Source organism: Erinaceus europaeus, chromosome 7 (genome assembly GCF_950295315.1).
Source record: "Erinaceus europaeus chromosome 7, mEriEur2.1, whole genome shotgun sequence".
NCBI classification, from domain to species: Eukaryota; Metazoa; Chordata; class Mammalia; order Eulipotyphla; family Erinaceidae; genus Erinaceus; species Erinaceus europaeus.
This window is the reverse complement of record NC_080168.1, coordinates 52,187,767-52,211,057: the sequence shown is the minus strand read 5'-3', so window position 1 is coordinate 52,211,057 and position 23,291 is coordinate 52,187,767. Positions and strand designations below refer to the sequence as shown.

At 39.5% G+C, this 23,291-nt stretch overlaps 1 protein-coding gene across 4 annotated transcripts in view; it reads left to right on the top strand.

Moving 5' to 3' along the window:
* GUCY2C (guanylate cyclase 2C) overlaps positions 1-23,291 on the top strand; it is a 104,215-nt gene that overhangs the window by 63,013 nt on the left and 17,911 nt on the right. For all 4 annotated transcript variants that reach the window (XM_060194422.1, XM_060194420.1, XM_060194421.1 and 1 more), the window contains 10 exons: positions 463-525; positions 1,214-1,285; positions 2,099-2,203; positions 7,087-7,173; positions 10,452-10,584; positions 13,403-13,540; positions 14,249-14,337; positions 18,833-18,924; positions 20,636-20,794; positions 23,055-23,247. In XM_060194422.1, coding sequence (XP_060050405.1) covers positions 463-525; positions 1,214-1,285; positions 2,099-2,203; positions 7,087-7,173; positions 10,452-10,584; positions 13,403-13,540; positions 14,249-14,337; positions 18,833-18,924; positions 20,636-20,794; positions 23,055-23,247 — 1,131 coding nt within the window. The remainder of the gene's footprint in view (positions 1-462; positions 526-1,213; positions 1,286-2,098; positions 2,204-7,086; positions 7,174-10,451; positions 10,585-13,402; positions 13,541-14,248; positions 14,338-18,832; positions 18,925-20,635; positions 20,795-23,054; positions 23,248-23,291) is intronic.

The following is a 23,291-nucleotide window of genomic DNA, read 5'->3' as shown; positions in this document are numbered from 1 at the left end:
TACTTGAGAAAAGAGGGAAGAGGAGAGGAGAAAGAGGAAAAGAGGGAGAGAGAGAACGAATGAAAACTAAAGTATCTTATTAGTCTAATACTTAAATAATTGTGCTATTTCCTAGGCTGCACTATATGGGTCTTTCAAAGATAAGAGTTGGCAACACAAATGCTCCCTTATAAGTATTTGTCTATAACTCTCAGTGATTCCTAGTAGATGGAGTACAGTGGGATAAGGGAACACAGAAAATCTTCAGGTGTAGCAGAAGTAAACCACAAGGAAAAGAGAGGAAAAAGTAGAATCATAGGAGAGGAAAACCCAGAACTAAGCATGAGAATTCTAGATGTGTGGAAAGAAGACAGTGATGGAGAGGAAAGGTGCAGTCCACCTGGCAGTGTCTCTCAGTCCTCACCAGCTGTGGGTGGAACTAGATATGATGCTTATGGAATAATTAGTCTTTCCTTGTGCCAGATTGATGATGACAAGAGACGAGATACGATTCAGAGACTACAACAATGCAAATATGACAAAAAGGTAACCATGTGTCCTCTGCTTCTCTAAACTCTCAATCAGGTGTGTACTCTGGCCTCTGATTCATGGTGGACCTGCGTCCTGATGACAGCAATGCAATAGGTGTGTGGGAGGGAGGGGTACCTGGGCTGTTCCAATGGACCATTTTGGAATTCTCGAACTTTATATAGGAATAACTTCAATGGTTAAAAATACTCACACTCCTGGGTAAATTGAAGGATAAACAGTTGCCTCATTACATGGTAGAATTCCTGCTTTGCATTATAAAATGGCCTTCAAAAAAAAAAAACAACCAATAAACAAATATTGAGAAGCATGAATTGTAGGAAAGAAAGGGGAAAATAGAAGATTTTTGAGCAGTCTAGGCAACTCTAGTATTTATATTTAGCTCACTGCAGTGAGAATATGCCAATCCCACTGGAGTTTCCTTCCTTTCCTCCTCTCCCTTTCTCCCTCCCTCCTTCTCTTTCCTTGCTTCCCTCTATCCTTCCTCTCCTCCCTCTTACCTTCCTTCCTTGTTGGTTAATATTAAAGAAACCATTGAAACTGAGCCTACCCCATCCCAGGTACTTAGCAACTGGGGTCTAAATGCCAATACTGACACTGGTCTCCAAGTTTGCAGTATTGTGGACATATAGACATGATATATAAGTATCCAAGAGCATCTCTTTAATTCACCTTATCTTTGCAGCGAGTTATTCTAAAGGATCTCAAGCACAATGATGGCAATTTCACTGAAAAACAAAAGATAGAGTTGAACAAGGTATGTGTCCCTTACTTGAAACTCCGGAATAAACTAATTTCACTCTGTGTTCACTAAATACCAAGATTCCTGAGGGAGCAAGGTTGCTAGGGAATCTAGCAGAGAAGCTGCAAGTTTCAGACCAAGAAATGGATGACAAGTTTGTTACTAAAAATTCTACCCAGGGGTTTGAGGGTATAAAACATTTGGGAATTCTAGCAGCAGGTCCTAAAAAATGCTTCTGATACTCTTTGAGAATAGCCAAATGTGTCTTTTCAAGCTTCCCTCCTTTAAAATACTTTATTTATTTACTTATTTTAATGAGATAGACGAGAGCACTCATCAGCTCTGGCGTATGGTGGTGCTGGAAATTGAAGCAGGCACCTCAGAGCCTGAGGCCTGAAAGTCTTCTGCACAAACATTTTGCTATCTCTCTAGTCCCCAAGCTCCCTTTGAATAGGAGATAATGGATCATGTAGTAAGAAATAGGTACTGACATCCCAGTGGAGTAAGAGGAATAAGTTTTCCTAAAGAGCTGAAAGAAGTCTTGTTTTTTTAAAGTTTAAAATTTTTTTTGTATTATCTATTGGGTAGTGAAAGCCAGAAATTGAGAGGGAAGGGGGTGATAGGGAGGGAGAGAGACAGAGACACCTGTGACACTGCTTCACCACTCTCAAAGCTTTCCCCCTGCAGGTGGGCACCAAGGGCTTGAACTGAGGTCCTTATACTTTGTGACATGTGCACTCAACCAGGTGCACCACCACCTGGCCCCAGAAGTCACATTTTACTGGTATATTCGTTCTTATTCTGGCATTTGTAAATGTGTTCTCTAAGTTGTTGCAGATTGACTATTACAACCTAACCAAGTTCTACGGCACAGTGAAGCTGGATTCCACAATTTTTGGGGTGATCGAATACTGTGAGAGAGGATCACTCCGGGTAAGGAAGCCTGATCATTTTTGATCTCCTAATTAGTGAACCGTGTGGGGAAAAAAAGAAATTCTAGGGGGCTGGGCATTGACACACTAAGTTAAGTACACATAATACAAAGCACAAGGATCCTGGCTTGAGCCCCCCTGTAGGGGGATTGCCTCACAAGCAGTGAAGCAGGTCTGCAGGTGTCTCTCTGCCTCTCTCCTCTATCTCTCCCTTCCCTCTCAATTTCTCTCTGTCTTATCCAATAAAAATGAAAAATGGCTGCCAGGAACAGTGGATTTGTAGTGCTGGCACCACACCCCAGCGATAATCCTGGAGACAAAATAAATAAATAAATACATAAATAATTCTAAAATGTAGTTACTAGGAGAAGTTGGTGACCCCATGTGCCTGGCTGTTGGAAACATCATGACATAGTTTTGCATAGAAAAAATATAGGGAAATACATCATGACTTTTCCAACAAACTCAACAGATCACTCATATTTTGTTTGTCAATATTATCATAAATTTTTAGAAGCTTGACAGTATTCAGGGGGTAGACTTGAAAAAGAAGACAACAGATGTAGGCAGTAATTGTCTCTAAATTAATTTTCTTTTGCCTGCTTGCTTTAAAAGAAAAACTGATTTCAGTGGAAAATGTAATATAGTAAATTCAGGTGCCAAAGAAGTAACACAGCAAGTGGGTAGGGTACCTGCTTTGCCATGAGAGTATCCCAGGCTCAATTCCTGGCTTCACAAGGGGCATGCTATGATGGCACTGAGAGCAACTCAGGTGCTGTGGTGTCCCTTGTTCTCTTTGTCTTGTTTCTTTCTGAATGAGAATGTTCACCTAAAGTGATATCATGCATCTGTGAGGCCCTGGTGACACCAAACATATATGGACATACATATATAAATAATGCATATACATATGGATGTATGGATGTACACCTCAATACAGTATATACATAACTTGATTTGTAACGATGCACACCTAAAACTTACATAGTGTTATAATGTAATAGTCTATAAAGAAAATTTTAAGGACAATATGGAGAAATTGTCTAATGAGGGAAGAAAAGGAAAGTCATTATTATAGCATCAAATAAACATTAGAAGATTCATTCATAGTCTGGTTCTACTACTGTCTAGATTGCTACCTTTTATTTTTTATTTTATTTTACCTTATTTTATTGGGGGACTAACAGTTTACAGTATAGTCTTTAACACATAGACACAGCCCTTCATCTCCCCTTGATTGGTGTCTAGGAGACACAACGGATTTTAATGTTCCTTTCTCCTGTCCCATTTCCTCTTTCCCTGAATTTTTTGCTTTCATGCAATATGCTACCCTCAGTCCAAGTTTCACCTTATGTTTTCCCCTACTGTTCTTGTTCTTAAGTTCCGCCTAAAAGTTAGATCATTTGGTATTGGCCTTTCTCTTTCTGGCTTGTCTCGCTCACCGTGATGTCCACCAAATTTGTTCAAGAGAATAGAACAAAAATACAAAAATTATCTGAAGACATAAAATGTCCAGGATAGCCAAAGAAATCCTGAGGAGGGAAAGTAAGAATGGAGGTATTATGCTTTCTGAGTTCAAAACATACTGTAGAACCACTATATTCAAAATGGCCTAGTGTTGGAACCAAAATAGATATGTAGACCAGTGGAATAGAATTAGAAGCCAGGAAATCAGCCCACATACCTGAGGGTCAACTCATTTTTCACAAGGGAGCCCTAAACATCAAATAGAAAAAGGAGAGCCTATTCAACAAGTGGTGTTGGGAAAACTGAATTGAAACATGCAGAAGAATGAAACTGAACCATCCAATTTCATCATAAACAAGTTAACTCCAAATGGGTTAAAGATTTAGGAGTTAGACTGGAAATTATCAAATACTTAGAGGAAAACATAGGCAAATTTTTCTTTCATATATTTTTGCAACCAATTCAAATCCAATTGCAATGAAAAACAAAAGTAAAAATAGATCAATGGGACAACACCAAACTGAAAAGCTTCTGCAAGGCAAAGGGAATCAGCACCATAATGAAGAGACCCCAATAGAGTGAAGAAAAAAATCTTTATGTAGCATACATTAGATAGAAGACTGATAACCAAAATATACAATCGGCTCAGCAAATTCAACAATAAAAGGACAAACATCCTTCCTTCTCTTTCTTTTTGGGGAGTAAGGATGGCCAGGAATTGCCAAATGGGGTCAGGTCTTCTGGCTAAGCAAGGTCAAAGCAAAAGGAGAATGTATGGTGTATTGCACCAAAGTAAAAGATTCTGGGGAGTGTGTGTGTGGGGGGGGGGGGGGGGCTTCAGGTCCTGGGACATGATGGCGAGGAGGACCTAGTGGGGGTTGTGTTGTTATGTGGAAAACCGGGAAATGTAATGCATGTACAAACTATCGTATTTTATTGTTGACTGTAAACCATTAATTCCTCTGTAAATTGATTAATTTCAGAATGTTAAAAAAAAAGAAAATGTAAGACAGGACTAAGTTCTTATGAAGAAGCAAGTGTCAAGTTAGGGATATCAAACCATTTACTGGCTCAATTCAGAAAGACAGGCACTTATAATAACCATTTTTATACAGGAAACAAGATCAAATTCACAAAGAAATGACTAGAGTGGGAAAAGAACATAAAGAAGAAATCAAACTGGGAAATGTTATGCATGTACAGACTATTGTATTTACTGTCGAATGTAAAACATTAATTCCCCAGTAAAGAAATTTAAAAAAAGAAGAAATCTAGTACTGAAATATTTGCCTCTCACCTTGAACAGTTTTGGAGCCTGTGTCATGAGGATTATTTAATACAATGAGTAGGGAGACCATTTAATTTACCAGAATACTATTTTTTTTTTAAGTCAGAATACCACTGAGTTTTGGGATGTGAGAAACTGAACCTGCAACCTTTTGGGTGCAAGTCTTATGTGCTACTGCTGTACTATCTCCATAGCTTATCAGGATACTTTGAGAGTGAAAGAAGATATTATAATAATTATATTGAAACAGAAAACATAAACTGCAGTTGGCCCCAGGCAAGCCAGGATGTGCTCATGCTGCCTTTAGACTACGTTCAGACCCTGAACCTCTTAATAACTTCAGTGAGGTCTCCCTTCCCCTACACTAAGCCTAAATCTTAACACTGAGGACAGTTGTAGTTCTAGAAACTTCAGAGAAATATAAATAATCATAATTCAGTAAAATTAAAAAATTTAAACTACTTGGAAAATTTTCAAAAGCTTTCATTAAAAATACTAGCTTTTTAAAATAAGGTACAAATAAAAATCTATGTTCAAACTAAAAATCATAGCCTTAGGTATTAAGCTTTCTTTTAAAAAAATTGGGGGCCAGGTGGTGGTGCGCCTGGCTAAGTGCACACATTATAGTGCACAAGGACCCAGGTTCAAGTCCCTGGTCCCCACCTGCAGGGGGAAAGCTTTACAAGTGGTGAAACAGGTGTTTCTCTATCTCTCTTCCTCTCTTCATCTCCTCCATCTCAATTTCTTTCTGTCTCTATTAAATAATAAATAAATATATTTTTTTAAAAAATCTAAGAATTCAATGCAATATTTGTATGAGTAAATATACCTGAAGAAATTCTGAGCATTAAATCATTAGAAAACACACAGGGAGAATTTTAAATTTAAAAAAAAATTAAAACTCCTGAGTTTGTTTTAAACCAATAAGACACACAGGTTTCTCATACATCTAATTACATCTTTCATTTTATTTATTACTTACTGGATAGAGGCAGAGAGGAATTGAGAGGGAAGGGGGAGAGATACCTGCAGCATTGCTTCATCACTCAGGAAGCTTATCTCTCTGCAGGTGGGGTAAGGTGGCTTGGACCCAGACACTTACACATTGTAACACGTGTGCTCAATCAGGTGTGCCCCCACCAAGCCCTTCAAATTAAAAAAAAGATTTTATTAATTTATTTTTGATAGAAAAACTGAGAGGGCAGGGAGAGACAGAAAAAGAGACATTTATGCCACTGCTTCATACTCATGAACTCCCCCCTCCACCACCACAGGTGGGGAGTGGGGGCTTAAACTAGTGTCTTTGCACATGGCAACATGTACACACTGCTGCACAGTCCCTTCTAGTTAATTTTTTTAATTTTTTATATTTATATTCCCTGTTGTTTTCCTTATTGTTTTATTGTTGTTGTAGTTATTATTGTTGTTATTGATGTCATTGTTAGATAGGACAGAGAGAAATAGAGAGAGGAGGGGAAGACAGAGAGGGGGAGAGAAAGATAGACACCTGCAGACCTGCTTAACCGCCTATGAAGCGACTCCCCTGCAGGTGGGGAGCCGGGGGCTCTAACTGGGACCCTTATGTCGGTCCTTGTGCTTTGCGCCACCTGTGCTTAACCCGATGAGCTACTGCCTGACTCCCTAGTTAAAATTTTAAAACAGACCTAACAATACAAAACTGAGAATTAGAAAATAAAACTGTGGGAAATATCCTTTTAATTGTGAAATAATAACCAATGATCTATACGTTTTGGAAATTTAACTCAAATAAAAACTTGAATAGACCATCCACAATAGAAATTATAATTTTTTGAGGGGCGGGTCAAGAACTGCATTCCAGCCCCTTGTGAACCAGACCATCACCCCAACTCCAGGCAGGAGTCTACTCATTCCTTCACCCACCTGCCTAGCACAAGAACCCATCTGGAAGGTACAGATATCTCCTGCTCAACTCTTTGTGGTAGAAGTCACTAATGTGTACACCTAAGTAGAAAACCAGGAAAATGGAGTTACAACTTGCTCCTGAGCACAGTACTAAATGATTAGAAAATCATTACTTTCTGTAATAATCTTCTTATAATATCCCACCTTGTAACAATTTCTCTTCCTTTTCTTTTCTTCCTGGTCAGGAAGTTTTAAATGACACAATTTCCTACCCTGATGGCACGTTCATGGACTGGGAGTTTAAGACGTCTGTCTTGTGTGACATTGCTAAGGTAAGAGACTGCACAATTAATTGTACAAACATCTGTACATTTGTGAAAATTATAGGGAAAGACTTAGCAAGCTATTCAGCCATGATGAGCATTGTTTCATTTACTTACAAAATAGTGTGTGTATCATAGGGTTATTGTGAAGATTTTATTAACTAATGTCTGTGTTTCATATATTGATAAAACCTGGTATAAATTAATTTTCAATATATATATATATTGATTTTTTATTAATATGTCCCCTCTAATATTAAGGTGCACATTTTCATAAACTTACTGAAAATGAAAAAAATCACCTTATGTTGTAGAGAAGATGAGTAATACTCAATATTCATTTATTTATTTATTTGCCTCCAAGGTTATTGCTGGGGCTCAGTGCCTGCACCCTGAACCCACTGCTCCTGGAGGCCATTTTTCCCCCTTTTGTTGCTCTTTTTGTTGTAGTCTTGTTGTGGTTATTATTGTTTTTGTTGATGTCATTGTTGTTGGATAGGACAGAGAGAAATAGAGAGAGGAGGGGAAGACAGAGAGGGGAGAGAAAGACAGACACCTGCAGACCTGCTTCACCACCTGTGAAGCGACTCCCCTGCAGGTGGGGGAGCCAGGGGTTTGAATCGGGATCCTTACGCAGGTCTTTGCACTTGCGTGCACTTAACCCACTGTGCTACAGCCCAACCTCCTTATTTATTTTTATTAACCTGAGCGCAGTTCAACTCTATCTTATGGTGGTTGTTGGGATTGAATCTGGGACCTGGGAGCCTCAGGCATGAAAATCTTTATAACCATCAATGCTATATCCCTTGCCCTAATCCTCAACTTTTATTATAAGAGAAAACATTAAGGACAGGCATCATCTTGCATGAGACAACAGTAAAAGATATTTATTATCTATCTATATCTATATATCTATATCTATATATCTATCTGTATTCCAGACATGATGTGGAAAAGGGAAATGGATACTAGTAACCAGCATCTCATTAAAGAATAAAGAAATGTGGGGCCAGGTGGTGGTATACTGGGTTAAGTGCACATTGTATGAAGTGCAAGGATCCTGGTTCAAGCCCCCCGGTTCCCCATCTGAAAAGTGGTTGCTTCACAACTGGTGAAGCAGGTCTAAAAGTGTCTATCTTTCTCTCCTCCTCTATATCTTTCCCTCTTGTCAGTTTCTCTGTCCTATCCAACATCAGCAACAAGAATGGCAAAAATGGTCTCCAGTAGAAGTGGATTTGTAGTGCAGACACTGAACCCCAGTGATAACCATGGAGGCAAAATAATAATAATAAAGAATAAAGAAATGTCAGTCTTGAGAGTGAGCTCTTTGAAAGTCAATATGATTACAAATGGACGGGGCTAGGTAGCATAATGGTTATGCAAAGAGACTCTCATGCCTGAGACTTCAAATTCCCAGGTTCAATTCCATGCGCCACCATCAGCCAGAGCTGAGCAGTGTTCTTGGGCTGGGGTGGGTGGGTAGGGCAGTTTGCCACATTTCACTCTCATGATCCCAGCTAAGAAGCAAATTCTGTAATGACACTTTCTGGCCACCAGAGGGATGTACACCAAGTCAAAATAAACAAACATTCTATTTCAAAATATAGAATAGAACTGATTAAATTTTAGGAAATAACCTGCCCTAGACCCTCCTTTATTTAAATTTTTTTTCTTAGTGATTTAAAAAATTAGAAGATAGTGGTCCGGGAGGTGGCACAGTGGATAAAAAATTAGAAGATAATAGGTGTATAGTTCCACACCATTTCACACCAAAGTTTGGTGTCCCCACCCCATAAAGATAACTACCCCCACAGTTCTCCCAAGGTCTTAGTGATGGGTTAGCCACCTTTTTTTTTTTTTTTTGCAAGTTCAGGTTTTTAACTCTTTATATTCCATGTCTTATATGGCATTCCTATATCATACAAGTTATGACATACATGCTGTGAGTGAAACCATCTGGTAGGAGCTGAGACCAAGTTTACAGACTAATGTTAAGTATAAATAGTTAGAAGAAGAAAAAAAATACTAACCTTTTGTTTCATATTATATATATCTACTTAACCAGAGTCTTTATGCAGTTATATCTCTTATAATATCAGTTAAAAAAACTTCTAGGGAGTATGGCGGTAGCACAGCGGGTTAAGCGCACGTGGCGCAAAGCACAAGGACCAGTGTAAGGATCCTGGTTCGAGCCCCCAGATCCCCATCTGCAAGGGAGTCGCTTCACAAGTGGTGAAGCAGGTCTGCAGGTGTCTTATCTTTCTCTCCCCCTTTCTGTCTTCCCCTCCTCTCTCCATTTCTCTCTGACCTATACAACAATGACGACATCAATAACAATAATAACTACAACAACAAAACAACAAGGACAACAAAAGGAAATAAATTAATTAATTAAAAGACATAAAAAAAGACTTCTAAAGTAGATGCAGTAAGCAACTGAAGGAAATAACTCAAGTAGAATGGCACTGGACTTGCATGCCTAAGGTTCCAGGTTCAATCCCTGTGACACATGTACCAGTGGGTGCTCTGGTATATCTTTGTCTCTTATGAAAGGGCTTCATATATGATTCATGAAAAATAAATCTTAAAAAAAGAAAGAGATGGGGCTGGATGGTGGTGTAGCTGGTAAAGCACATTTTACCATACACAAAAACCTGGATTCAAGTCCCTAGACCCCACCTACAGGGGGGGAAGCTCCACCAGCAGTAGAGGAGTAGCCTCTCTCTCTCTCTCTCTTCCCTCTCTCTTTCTCCCCATTCTCCTCTTCTATATTCTCCTCTTCTATATTCCTCTTTGTTTCTATTAGGGGAAAAATGGCTACTGGAAGTAGTGGAGTTATTGTAGAGTCATCCAGTCCCTGTGATAGCCCCAGTGACAAACACACACACACACACACACACACACACACACACACACACACACAAAACTAGGAAAGTAGATTTAAAAAAATCTATATGCAGGTGGTCCAGGAGGTGGCACAGTGGATAAACCATTGGACTCTCAAGCATAAGGTCCTGAGTTCAATCCCTGGCAGCACACGTACCAGAGTGATGTCTGGTTCTTTCTCGCTCATCTATATTTCTAATAAATAAATAAAATCTTTAAAAAAATCCATATGCAATACTTAGTAGGACATGGATTATATTTTAAAGTAAAAATTAAATTTAAAATCTGATGGTATGACTCTTATCTGTCTGTTGAAATGGTTTAAGAATATCATTTCTTTCAAATAATCAAGCAGCTGAGGAGTATCATGTGTTTATTTTACATTATCTGGAAAACTATAGGGAATGTCATATCTACACTCCAGTAAGACAGAAGTCCATGGCCGCCTGAAATCCACCAATTGTGTGGTGGATAGCAGAATGGTTGTGAAGATCACTGATTTTGGCTGTAATTCCATCTTACCTCCCAAAAAAGGTCTGTATGAATCAAATTTGTTTTTGCTACGTGTTTTTGCTTGGTTTTTTCTCATAATCCCATAAGTTGGTCAGGAAATTGTGATAATGGTAAAAAAAAAAAAAAAAAAAAAAAAATCGACTGATCAAGAGATAACTGCTGGCTTTATCCAGCACTTACATCCCTTGTCTGTATTCAGTAAGTATTCCTTGAGTTGAGCAAGTTTCCTCTAATTATCTTCTCCTCTGTGTCTTCAATATTAGTGAGTAATCATAAAGCAGAACTTAGTGAAGAAAAAAAAACACATAAGGACCCCGGTTCAAGCCCTGTCTCACCACCTGCTGGGGTGGTAAAGCAGGTAAAGTGGTAAAGCAGGTAAAGTGGTAAAGCAGGTAAAGTGGTAAAGCATAAGTGGTGAAGCAGGTCTGCAGGTGTCTATCTTTCTCTCCCCCTTTCTGTCTTCCCCTCCTCTCTCCATTTCTCTTTGTCCTGTCCAACAATGATGACATCAATAACAACAACAATAATAACTACAACAATCAAACAACAAGGGCAACAAAAAGGAATAAATAAATATTAAAATTTATTTTCTCTTCTTAAAAAAGAGATCTTAGAAATCATACAGTCTAACCCTCTACCTTTATAAAAGACAGAACTGAGGTTTGGAGGGGATAAAAGATTGTCCTAGAACATAAGAGTAATGGCAGAATATTAGGTGCGATGCAGGAGGGATGCTTCCCAAGCAGTGAAGCAGTTCTGCAAGTATCTGTCTTTCTCTCTCTCTTTCTCCCTCCCCCTTTTCTCTCCATTTCTCTCTGTCCTAGCCAGTAAAATGGAAAAAATGGGCACCAGGAGAAGTGTTTTGGTAATGCTCCAGTGATAACCCTGGAGGCAAAAAAAAGAAGAGACTCAATGCAGTAACTTCTTGTTGGAGACTTATTTGTACCAGGTATGGTTCACCATAGTAGAATGATTCTCCCTGACACAAAGTCAAATGAATTACAGGTCAAACTATCATCCTGAACAATACTCAGTTCTATTTATGCATAGAGTGGTAGTCAGATGAAATTTTAGCATAAGCAGAATTACTTACTATTCACATAACCATTCAGATCAGTTGTACATGAGTCATAAATAACATGGATTCACCAGATAGATACTTTAAAAGGCAATGGACATTTGAGTGGAAAACCCAAAGAGGAAAATATGTCTGGTCATATGCCTACCATTACTTCACATGAAGCAACAGATTTTTTTCCATTTTATGATGGGCTTTTTTTTTCTTTTGTTAAGTTTGAGTCCTTTGAGTATTTTATTAGTCCTTGATCTGAAGTATTATATGTTGTATAAAAATCTTTTTTCATAGAGTAGAAGAGCATACTTTATAAAATTCTTTAGAGACTAATGCCATATGTCCCATAAGCTATTAAATCCTGAGCCTCTCATATTCGACCTCATTCATTCTCCAAGTATTTATGAGATACTTGTTTTTTAAAAGATTTTATTTACTTATTAATGAGAAAGATAGGAGGAGAAAGAAATAAGCAGACATGACTTTGGCACATGTGCTGCTGAGGGCTGAACTTGGGACCTCATGCTTGAGAGGTCAATGACTTATCCACTCTGCCACCTCCCAGACCACTATGAAATATTTCTTACACAATAAGCACTGCTCTAGGTTGATCTTGAGGATTTTTGGAACTCTGATTCTTTCAGTTTTAGGGAAGTAATTTCTCTATATCCTCACCCAAATCTTGACATTACAGAGTCACCTTAAAAGGTGTGTTATACTTTATCACTGGAATAAACTGCTCAAACATTTGTAATCACATAAATTCGAGGTCATTCCTATTCAGGATGTATTGTAGAAAGACTTAAAGCACAGAGAAGCAGGATGGAGATCTGGACTCTCAACTCTTTTATTAGTAGTAGTAGTAGTAATTTAATATTGATTTACAAAATTACATGTCAACAGGGGTAGAATTCCACACCGTTCCCACCACCGGAATACTGAATCCCCAGTCCCTCCATTGTAAGCCATTGCAATTCTCCTAAGGTTGCAGACATGGGTTAACTATCATCTCTACAACTGTCTAGATTTGTACATAACTTCCCTCTTTTTCTTCCAGGTCCAGTTCTCCCCTCCAAGTCACTTATGGTCCTATTACTACATCCAAATGACCCACCCCTCTCCTCTTCTCTCTGTGGGTCCAGATGGAGCTGGAGTTTAGGGCCTTCTTATCATCTTCCTCCTATCACTTCTCCCCCACTGGGAGTATGAACCAAAATTGGTTTTGGGGTGCAGAAAGTAGGAGTTCTGGCTTCTGCAACTGCTGCTCTACTGGACTTGAGCATTGGCAGGTCAATCCATATACCCAGCATGTTTCTATTTTTCCCTAGTCAGGTAGAGCTCTGGAGAGGTGAGGCTCCAGGACACATTGGAGGCTGTTTGCCCAGAGAAGTCAGGATGGAATCATGGTAGTGTCTGCAACTTGGTGTCTGAGGCTGCAGATGTTTCAGCTGTAGTTGATAAGTTCTTTCTGAGTCTCTTGTATTTATTTGTTATTTTGGGGAAGAACCAACCCAATCCCTGTTACTCCAAGGCCATACCTCCTGGAAGTCCAGGACCCTCAACTTTTTTTTTTAAATCATTTATTTATTAATTTATTTTTAATTTTTTTTAACCAGAGCACTGATCAGCTCTGGCTTATGATGTACCGGGTGCAGGGGATTGAACCTGAGAGTTAGAAGCCTCAAGCATGAGAGTCTCTTTGCATAAACATTATGCTATCTCCCTCACCTGACCCTCAACTCTTTAATTTCAATGTCAAACACACAGACTTGTGGACTGCCCCAGAGCACCTTCGCCAGGCTGGCATCTCCCAAAAAGGTGATGTGTACAGCTATGGGATCATTGCCCAAGAGATCATCCTGCGGAGAGAGACCTTCTATACTTTGAGCTGCCGGGATGAGCAGGGTAAGAGTTCAACCCTCAATCTGCCTACACTCAAGCAAGCAGACTGAAGTCAAATCTCATTTCCCTCATCTGTACAAGAAACAGCATAGCTGTACAACACAATTCCCAGCAGTACTAGAAGGATTGTGGCAATATGTCAGCATGCTCTGAAAGCAATAAGACAATGATGCCAGCTATATGCATTATTGTTTCAGAATCTCCCTTTTACAATTTCTCCTTTTTCTTCTGCTTCTGATAATATGAAAGTGTTTGTTTAACATCTGAACTAGATCTCTCCAGCACAACTACATACATATTTTAAGAGAAGATTCATAGTTTTTAATCACAAGTCCTGGTAAAAGCAACATTTCATTCCATTCATTCAGTCCTCATTTACTAGATGTTAGCTCATAACTGTTTAGGGATGACTAGAGAAACAGCTGCAGGGAGGGTAGGATTTGAGTTTTGGTTAGAAAAAGCCTACCAAAGACAGTGGGAACCAAGTTGGGTTTTAAAGAGTAAGAATTTTTAACTTAACCTCCTGGGTACAAGTCCCCTTCACCTGGTGACTCACCCAAGTCCCCTTCACCTGGTGACTCAAAGGATTCATTCAACATCCATCTATGGAGTTCTACTCTTCAACACCCTCACTGAGTAAGGAACCCCTTCTGTGTCTGGCAGTTGCATTTCTTCTTTCTTTCTTGTAATCTGAATGACTTATCCCATCAGAGAAGATTTTCAGAGTGGAACACTCCAATGGAGTAAGACCCTTCCGCCCAGACCTATTCCTGGAAACAGCAGAGGAAAAAGAACTGGAGGTGAGTCCATCCTTCCTGTCTGGCTTTCACTGAGCTATTGTTACAAATGACCACATGCCTGGTGGATTGAAATAACATATGTGTACTTGCTTACAGTATGAAGGCCAGGAGTCATCAAGGCCAGTCAGTTGCCAAGAAAGTCATGTTAACCAGGGACTTGAGTGTGTGGGGGGGGGGATCTGTTCTTTGTTTCTCTCAGAAGTTTCTGTTGGATGATATCATTCTTTGGGGTGTGGCACAACACTCCACTCTCAATCTCTGTTCCATTGTCCCTTCTCTTTGGTCTAACTTTCCTCTAGTTCCTTCCTACAAAAGAATATATGTGATTACAGCCACACCCACCAAGATAACCCAAAGTCATATTCTCATCTCAATATTCTTTACTTTATCACAATGACAGAGTCCCCTTTTCTTAGCAAGGCAACATTAATGGCTTTGGGGGGTTAACACATGGACAGGGCTTTGGGGATGCATTATCAGCTCTGGATACTCCCCAGGTTTCTCCAATTCTCTTTACATAGAAAAGAGATGACCCTTAAGCACACATCATATTTTCAAATTAGGAGGGTTAAAACAGCAAGGTGTGTTCATGCAGTATGCTTATTAGACTTTATTATTATTATTAGTAGTAGTAGTAGTAGTAGTATTTTTGCCTTTAGGGTTATTGTTGGGGCTAAGTGCTAGTACTATGAATCCACTGCTCCTGGCAGCTATTTTTTCCATTTTATTGGATATGACAGAAATTGAGAGGGGAGGGGGAGATAGAGAGGGAGAGAGAAAGAGAGACACCTGAAGACTTGCTTTGCCATTCATGAAGTGTACCCCCTGTAGGTGGGGAGCCAGGGTTTGGAACCCCAATACTTGAACTTAGTACTATGGGTGCTTAACTGTGTGTGTCATCACCTGGCCCCCGACTTATTTTATTATCAGAGGCCTGGCTTATAGTGGTGCAGGGGATTGAACCTGGGACCTGAGAGCCTCAGGCATGAGAGTGTTTGCAGAACTAGTATGCTATTTCCCCCACCCTAGACTTATTATTTTATTTTTTAATATTTTATTTATTTATTTTATCTTTTTGTTGTCCTTGTTTTTCATTGTTGTTGTAGTTATTATTGATGTTGTCATTGTTGGATAGGACAGAGAGAAATGGAGAGAGGAGGGGAAGACAGAGAAGGGGGAGAGAAAGATAGACACCTGCAGACCTGCTTCACTGCCTGTGAAGCAACTCCCCTGCAGGTGGGGAATGGGGGGATTCGAACCGGATCCTTGCTGGTCCTTGGGCTTTGTGCCACGTGCGCTTAACCCGCTGCGCTACCGCCTGACTCCCTAGACTTATTTTTAAACATATAAATTAAGTCAATGTCCAAGATAATAGAGGTATTTAGTCTCTCTTTTTCTAAATTAATTAATTTATTTATATATTCCCTTTTATAGTCCTTGTTGTTTTATTGTTGTAGTTATTATTGTTGTTGTACTGATGTTGTTGGATAGGACAGAGAGAAATGGAGAGAGGAGGGGAAGACAGAGGGGGGGAGAGAAAGATAGACACCTGCAGACCTGCTTCACCACCTGTGAAGCGACTCCCCTGCAGTTGGGGAGCCAGGGTCTCCAACCGGGATCTTTACGCCGGTTCTTGAGCTTTGTGCTATGTGCGCTTAACCCGCTGCATGTACCTCTCTTAAATTTTTTTTTAATCTTTATCTGTTGGATAGAGACAGCCAAAAATTGATAGGGAAGGGGGTGATAGAGAGGGAGAGAGACAGAGAGACACCTGCAGTACTGCTTCACCACTTGTGAAACTTTTCCCCTGCAGGTGGGGACCAGGGGCTCGAACCTGGGTCCTTGTGCACTGTAACATGTGCGCTCAGTTGCGCCACCACCCGGACCCAAGCCTTTAAATTTTAAAAGAATTATATCTGAGTTTTATAGTGCAGAAGATAGTAATTAAAGTGTTAAGATTATTTCTGGTCTTCAAGAAACAATGATTTCTGTTCCTTGCAGTATAAGGATAACAACACTTTCCTAACATTTACAAACAGACCCTCCGCATCCCTCACTCCTCCCACACACCCCAATAGGTTTGCGGCTACAATTTGCTGGGCATGAAAAAATTTTTAAAAATTAAAAATCTCTGCTTCCTCCTTTTCAACATTAAAAACAGACTGTAGCCCTGAGCTTCTCCTCATTCATTCATCCTGCTTTTTTGCTCTGTGGGATTCCTCCCCCACACATCAGGATCTCCCTTCTCAAACCTTCAGTTCACTTGTGAAGCTGGGTGGTTCTGGAATTGGAAATGAAGAATCAGATTTGCCACCCAGAACCTAAGTTCTGGTAGAATAGAGGCCCAAAACTATAGGCGGGTTTGGCAGTGCTTGAAAGACATAACTTTAACTGGCTGGGGAGGGGGTTGTTCTGAGTCTTTCTAAGTCAGCAAGGGATCCCTCACCAAAGCAGGAGCACCCTCTTGTGGTGAACACAGGCAACTGGCAACTAGTCAGGGTGCTTTCCCAGGGCTCCTTCAAACAAAAAGTTGGCACAGGACCTGCATTCAGTAGTTTGTGGACCTGTTATTGACCAGAGTAAAGAACAAACTTAATTTTAAAAAATACTTTGGGGGGCCAGGCGGTAGCACAGCGAGTTAAGCGCAGGGGCGCAAAGCTCAAGGACCAACACAGGGATCCTGGTTTGAGCCCCTGGCTCCCCACCTGCAGGGGGTGGATTCACAAGAGGTGAAGCAGGTCTGCAGGTGTCTTTCTCTCCCCCTCTCTGTCTTCCCCTCCTCTCTCCATTTCTCTCTGTCCTATTAACAACAATGACAGCAATAACAACAACAATAATAATAGCAACAAGGGCAACAAGAGGGAAAAAATGGCCTCCAGGAGCAGTGGATACATAGTGCAGGTACCGAACCCCAGCAATAACCCTGGAGGCAAATAAAAAACAAACCAGCGATAACCCTGGAGGCAAAAAAATAAATAAAAATACTTTGAAAGACTTGCTTTAATTTATTATGAGAGACAACCAGAGCACTTTTCAGCTCTGGCATAGAGTGGTCTAAGGGTTGAACCTTTGCCCTTTGTGGCCACTTATACACAAATTGGTACTCTACCAAGCTGATCCCTCACCCACAAGCCATATCTAAAGCAAAGTGTTTCAATCACCAGAGAGATGGCATAGCTGGGAGAACATAGGACTTGTATGCCCCGCAGAGTGCTGACTTGGTGTAGTGGCTCTGCACATGGGCTCTGAGGTAGGACTTGTATGCCCAAGGCTCCCTTATCCAGTGCCTGGAGTCACATACACAGGAGTGGTGCTCTGGCTTCCCCCTCTCTTTTGTAATGTAAATCCTCTCATATATGGTTTAAATAAAATTAAATCTCTTTAAAAATTGGTTTTAACTTTGCCTTTTAATCAAACAAATAGTGCAAGCAAGTGAGTTGGTACTTGGGCTTCTTTTTTATTTTTCTCTTTTGTTGCCCTTTTTTATTGTTGTTGTGGCAAGTGCTAGAAGAAGAATTGTTGTTGTAGTTTTTATTGTTCTGGTTATTGATGTCATAATTTTTAGATAGGACAGAGAGAAATGGAGAGAGGAAGGGAAGACGGGGGGGGGGAGAGAAAGATAGACACCTGCAGACCTACTTCACCACCTGTGAAGCGACTCCCCTGAAGGTGGGGAACAGGGGGCTATAACCAGGATCCTTATATCAGTCCTTAACCTGCTGCACTACCGCCCAACTCCCGTACTTGGGCTTCTTTACTCTCCTGCTTCCTCCATACACTCCTTACCCCATCTCACTTCTTCAGTACAGCTGGGCATTACAATCATTACTATAGATAGTAGTAAACTTGATAAAGAAAGAAATATATATATATACATGTCTATTGTGTGTATGTATATGCATAGTATATGTACATTACTATCCTTTTGTCATACAATTTGTAACTACTCAAGCTAAAGAACGTGTGCATTGTTTATCTGAAATTCATTTATTGGGGTAGTCTAATTTATTTGCTAAATCTGAAAACCTACTAAGGCCCCTTCACAACAGTTAAATCAGAATCTCTAGGATAAGGCATGGGCAGGAGAAATTTCTTAAGCATCCCCAGGAGATTCCATTATTAGCCATGGTTGAAAGTCACTGCCCAGAGCCTCTCTCTTATTCACTTGTCTCATACTGACAGAACCCAAGCATCAATCGCCTCCTTTCCAAAGTAATTCTGCTAATTTTGTATCTCTGATCAACCCAGCCTTGTGCCCAAATCAGCAAGCAGCATATTTTTTCATTAATTCAGGACCGAAGGTGGGTAGGGAGTCCAGATGAAATAGTGTGGGTAGGGTAGAGACACTGGGGCCATATGCAAGAAGTGGGCAAGTGCATTCACAATGGCACTGCTAAGATGCTTTTAAATGACTTCCTGCTAACATTACTCCCATTAGGGAAAGACTAAGATCAGACACAACTTCCTAAGCTAACCTGCTACTTCTGTCTTTCAGGTGTATCTACTTGTAAAAAACTGCTGGGAGGAAGATCCAGAAAAGAGACCAGATTTCAAGAAAATAGAGAATACACTGGCCAAGATATTTGGGTATTGTTGAAATTTTTACTTTTCATTACTAATTTCAGTGCTTTCTTTTTCCTGCATTGGAGAAGGAACCTAGTGAATGAGTTTCAATGTATTAAATGCTATTTATGTATGTATGTATGTATGTATCTATTTATTTATTACCAAAGCACTGCTCAGCTCTGGCTTATGATGATGTGTGGGACTGAACCTGGGACACTGGAACCTTAGGCATTTGAGCCTCTTTGCATAAGCCTTATATTATCTCCCCTGCCTTCATTCTATATTTTTAAGAGAGGGAAAGGGAAAGAGGGAGAGAGGAGAGAAATATCACAAAATCATTCCACCATTCATGGAGCCTCCCCTTGGTGCTGGAGCTCAAATGCAGGCCTTGCACATGGTAAGGTACAAGTTTTATTGGTTGAGCTATCTCTTCCCCTTAAATTTTTAATAACTGACATATAATGGTATCTAAAAAGGAGAATGCCTGTAGTAATAATAATAAAACCATAATCATCTCCAGAGGTTTGCTTGTTTGCCATCAGTGCCCAATTCTGGCTATTGGTAGGGCTGGGGCTCAAACCTGAAACCCATTGCATGCAAATCCCTTCTGCTAGTACTACTGCTAGTTCCTGCTCTTCCCGCCATCCCCAAACTAATTCTAATAAAATTGTTTGCTCTTTACAACACCTGTCTGAAAAAAAAAATACATGGAGACTAAGAAACCATTTTTCACCTGACAAGTTAAATATTCAAGGGGAAAAAATAAATTCTTACTAATCCAATATGCATGTGTGTGTGTGTGTGTGTTATATATATATAATTCCTGGGTCAGAAGATAGCTCAGCTGGTAAATCATATGCTTTACCAGGTGTGAGGTCCTGGGTTAGACAATTAAAATATCTTTTATAGAAATATGAATCTTTTAATAGCTAGTAATACATTTTCAAAAAACTTTAGTAAGGTCATTTGTTTTATAAATGATTTTTCAATTATGATGAAAGGCACCATCTTTCTGTGTATTTAGCTATTTTTGATTGATAGTGATAAATAACTACTACAGTATAACTTTTTAAAATTTTTATATTTATTTATTTTCCCTTTTGTTGCCCTTGTTTATTATTATTGTTGTTATTGATGCCGTTGTTAGACAGGACAGAGAGAAATGGAGAGAGGAGGGGAAGAAAGAAAGATAGACACCTGCAGACCTGCTTCACCAGCTGTGAAGCAACTCTCCTGCAGGTGGGGAGCCAGGGGCTCGAACTGGGATCCTTCCGCCAGTCTTTGCGCTTTGCACCACATGCACTACAGTATAACATTTTAAATACCTTTTGGTTACCTTTTAGGTTATTTTCAAGTGCCGTGACTTTCTTGTAGTTACTTTTCAGTATATTCAAGATTGTTTTCTTTAAGTAATTCTTAAGAGGAAAATTGATGGATTGTGTGGTATGTATAATCTTAAAGATTATGATCTGAATGCCCAAATGATCTACCAGAAAGATTGAACTATTTTTTATTTTCCTTACTGCATTGATGACACTCATTCTAACATTTGTAGTTTGTTGTTGTTGTTTTTTTTGGTATCATCTATATTTCCTTGATTTTTTTCCTGATTAACTATTTGTTATGTTTGGTAGTCATTTAGTTTTTCTTTATGGCTCATATATGCTCACTGAATGAATATTCAACTTTTCTCAATGACATGAGAGAGTTCTTTATCTGTTATCACCTACAGCCTTTTCCATGACCAAAAAAATGAAAGTTATATGGACACTTTGATCCGGCGTCTACAACTGTATTCCCGAAACCTGGAACATCTGGTGGAGGAAAGGACACAGCTGTACAAGGCAGAGAGAGACAGAGCAGACAGACTTAACTTTATGTTGCTCCCAAGGTAAAGTTAATTCTCCCACCAATGTGTTTTTCCACAGCTCCACACATGCCTTGTCACTGGAAACCCAAACATTATCTCTCTGGCATTGTTACTCATTATATTTACAGGACACTATCCCTTTTAGTATAACCCTTAACAGGTTATTGAGTTTACAAATATGTGTATCTTATTACAGGGGGAGAGTGAACTGTGATATTAGAATGGATTGGGTTCTAATATCGCTTTGCCACTTTTATCAAGTCTCTAACATTAGACAAGTTACTGTTATTCCTCAGTTTCAAAGTGGGAATTAAAATTTTCATACAGCATCTAAGAGTTATACGGCACTGTTAGTGTCTTCTTTCCACCTCAAAGTAGAACCAATTTATAAGAAATAAGAGTCATTTTTAAAGGAGGAGGTAGAGGCTACCCATCAGATACTTCATTACCAGTCAGCCATAGACTGCTCTCCATTTTGTTAAACAGCCATGGATAGAAAAGAAGAAAGGGCTATGGGGAAAATGCAGAGACTGTCTCTACACTTAATGGCTATGGGCTTTGTGAAATCTACTTTACTTTTTGTTTAAACCTCCACTTTCTCATCTGTAAAAATGAGGGCTTTAAATCTATGAGCCCTCTCGTACCTTCCAGGTCCTTTGCAAAGTTGTCCCATAAGGGCAGACAGAATATCCTGCCTCATGTCCTTTGCCTCTGCCCAATTTTCTCAAGACAAAGGCAACTTGGCACATTAAAGTATATATGGTTGAGTGGTGACACAGTGGATAAAGCACTGGACTTCTAAATGTGAGGTCTAGAGTCTGAGCCCTGGATGATGGTAGAGAAGGTAGAAGAGGGAGGTAGAGTATGGGGGGATGGTGAAGCAGGAAGAGAAAGAAAGGACAGGTGGTGGCATACATGGGTAGAGTGCACAAGTTACCATGTGCAAGAACTCACATTTAAAATCCCAGTCTCCAGATTGATTGTTATATGGAAAACTTAGAAATGGTATGCATGTACAGACTTTTGTATTTACTGTTGAATGTAAAACATTAATTCCCCAATAAAGAAATTTAAAAAATAAATAAAAAACAAATAACCCCCCAGTCTCCATCTGCAGGGGGACGGGGGGAGGCAAACTTCAGGAATGTTGGAGCAATGCTGCAAGTGTCTCTCTTCCCCTCTCCATTTCCCCTCTTAATTTCTCTGTCTCTATCCAATAAATAAATGAAATTTAAATTTAAAAAAAGATAGGTAAAGAAAGAAAGAAGGAGTCCGGTGGTAGTGCAGTGGGTTAAGTACACGTGGCGCAAAGCGCAGGGTCCCGCATAAGGCTCCGAGTTTGAGCCCCCAGTTCCCCACCTGCAGGGGAGTCACTTCACAGGTGGTGAAGCAGGTCTGCAAGTATCTATCTTTCTCTCCCCCTCTCTGTCTTCCCTTCCTCTCTCCATTTCTCTCTGTCCTAACAATCACATCAATAACAACAACAATAAATACAACAATAAAACAACAATAAATACAACAATACAACAAAAGGGAAAATAAATATAAAAAATTTTTAAAAGAAAGAAAGAAAGAAGAAAAAAAAAGAAAAATATATCCCTGGCATCCCATATATCAGAGTGATGCTCTGGTGTTCTCTCTCTTATTAATAAATAAACCTTTTTCAAGGGAAGTACAGAGACTCCTCTCTAAATTTTAATTCTAATATGTCACTCCTCATATCTCTTCAAGAAAGATATTCTAAACTTTTTCTATTTGATTTTGCAGTCTTAACATTATTTTAACTTTTTACATGGTGATTGACTCTTTTTTTCCAAAACAAAGTAATTTTTAAAAGTCGTATTTGTTTATTAATGAAAGAGAAGGGATAGAGTGAACTAGCGCATCATCAACTCTGGCATATGAGATGCCAGGAGTCAAACTTCAACTTCAGAGTCTGATGCTTATTCCACTGAACTACCTCCCAGGATGCTGGTTTTGCTTTTTAAAGAATTGAAATTGGATTCAAAATATCACATCCTGATTTAGAATATATCAACGTGCATCTTTAATGAAGTACATTTCCATCATAATAGTAGACAATACCTGACGTAATATGCCAGGGAGGTAAAGAGTCTGGCTTTGGTCAGGTCTGAGAGCTGCAGTGATTTAAGCTCTGAGGTTATGATTCATTCTTTTCCTAGCTATATTCTCTGTAGAAAGTTACTACTGTCTCAAAGGTTTATATAAATGAAATAAATTTTACCAAGGCTGAATACATTTCTTTCCCTTCCTCATCTAGGCTAGTGGTAAAGTCGCTGAAGGAGAAAGGCATTGTGGAGCCTGAACTATATGAGGAAGTTACAATCTACTTTAGTGATATTGTAGGTTTCACTACCATCTGCAAATACAGTACCCCCATGGAAGTGGTGGACATGCTCAATGACATCTACAAGAGTTTTGACCACATTCTTGATCACCACGATGTGTACAAGGTAACCAATTCACCTAGCAGCAAGCTGAAATGATTTTCAACAGG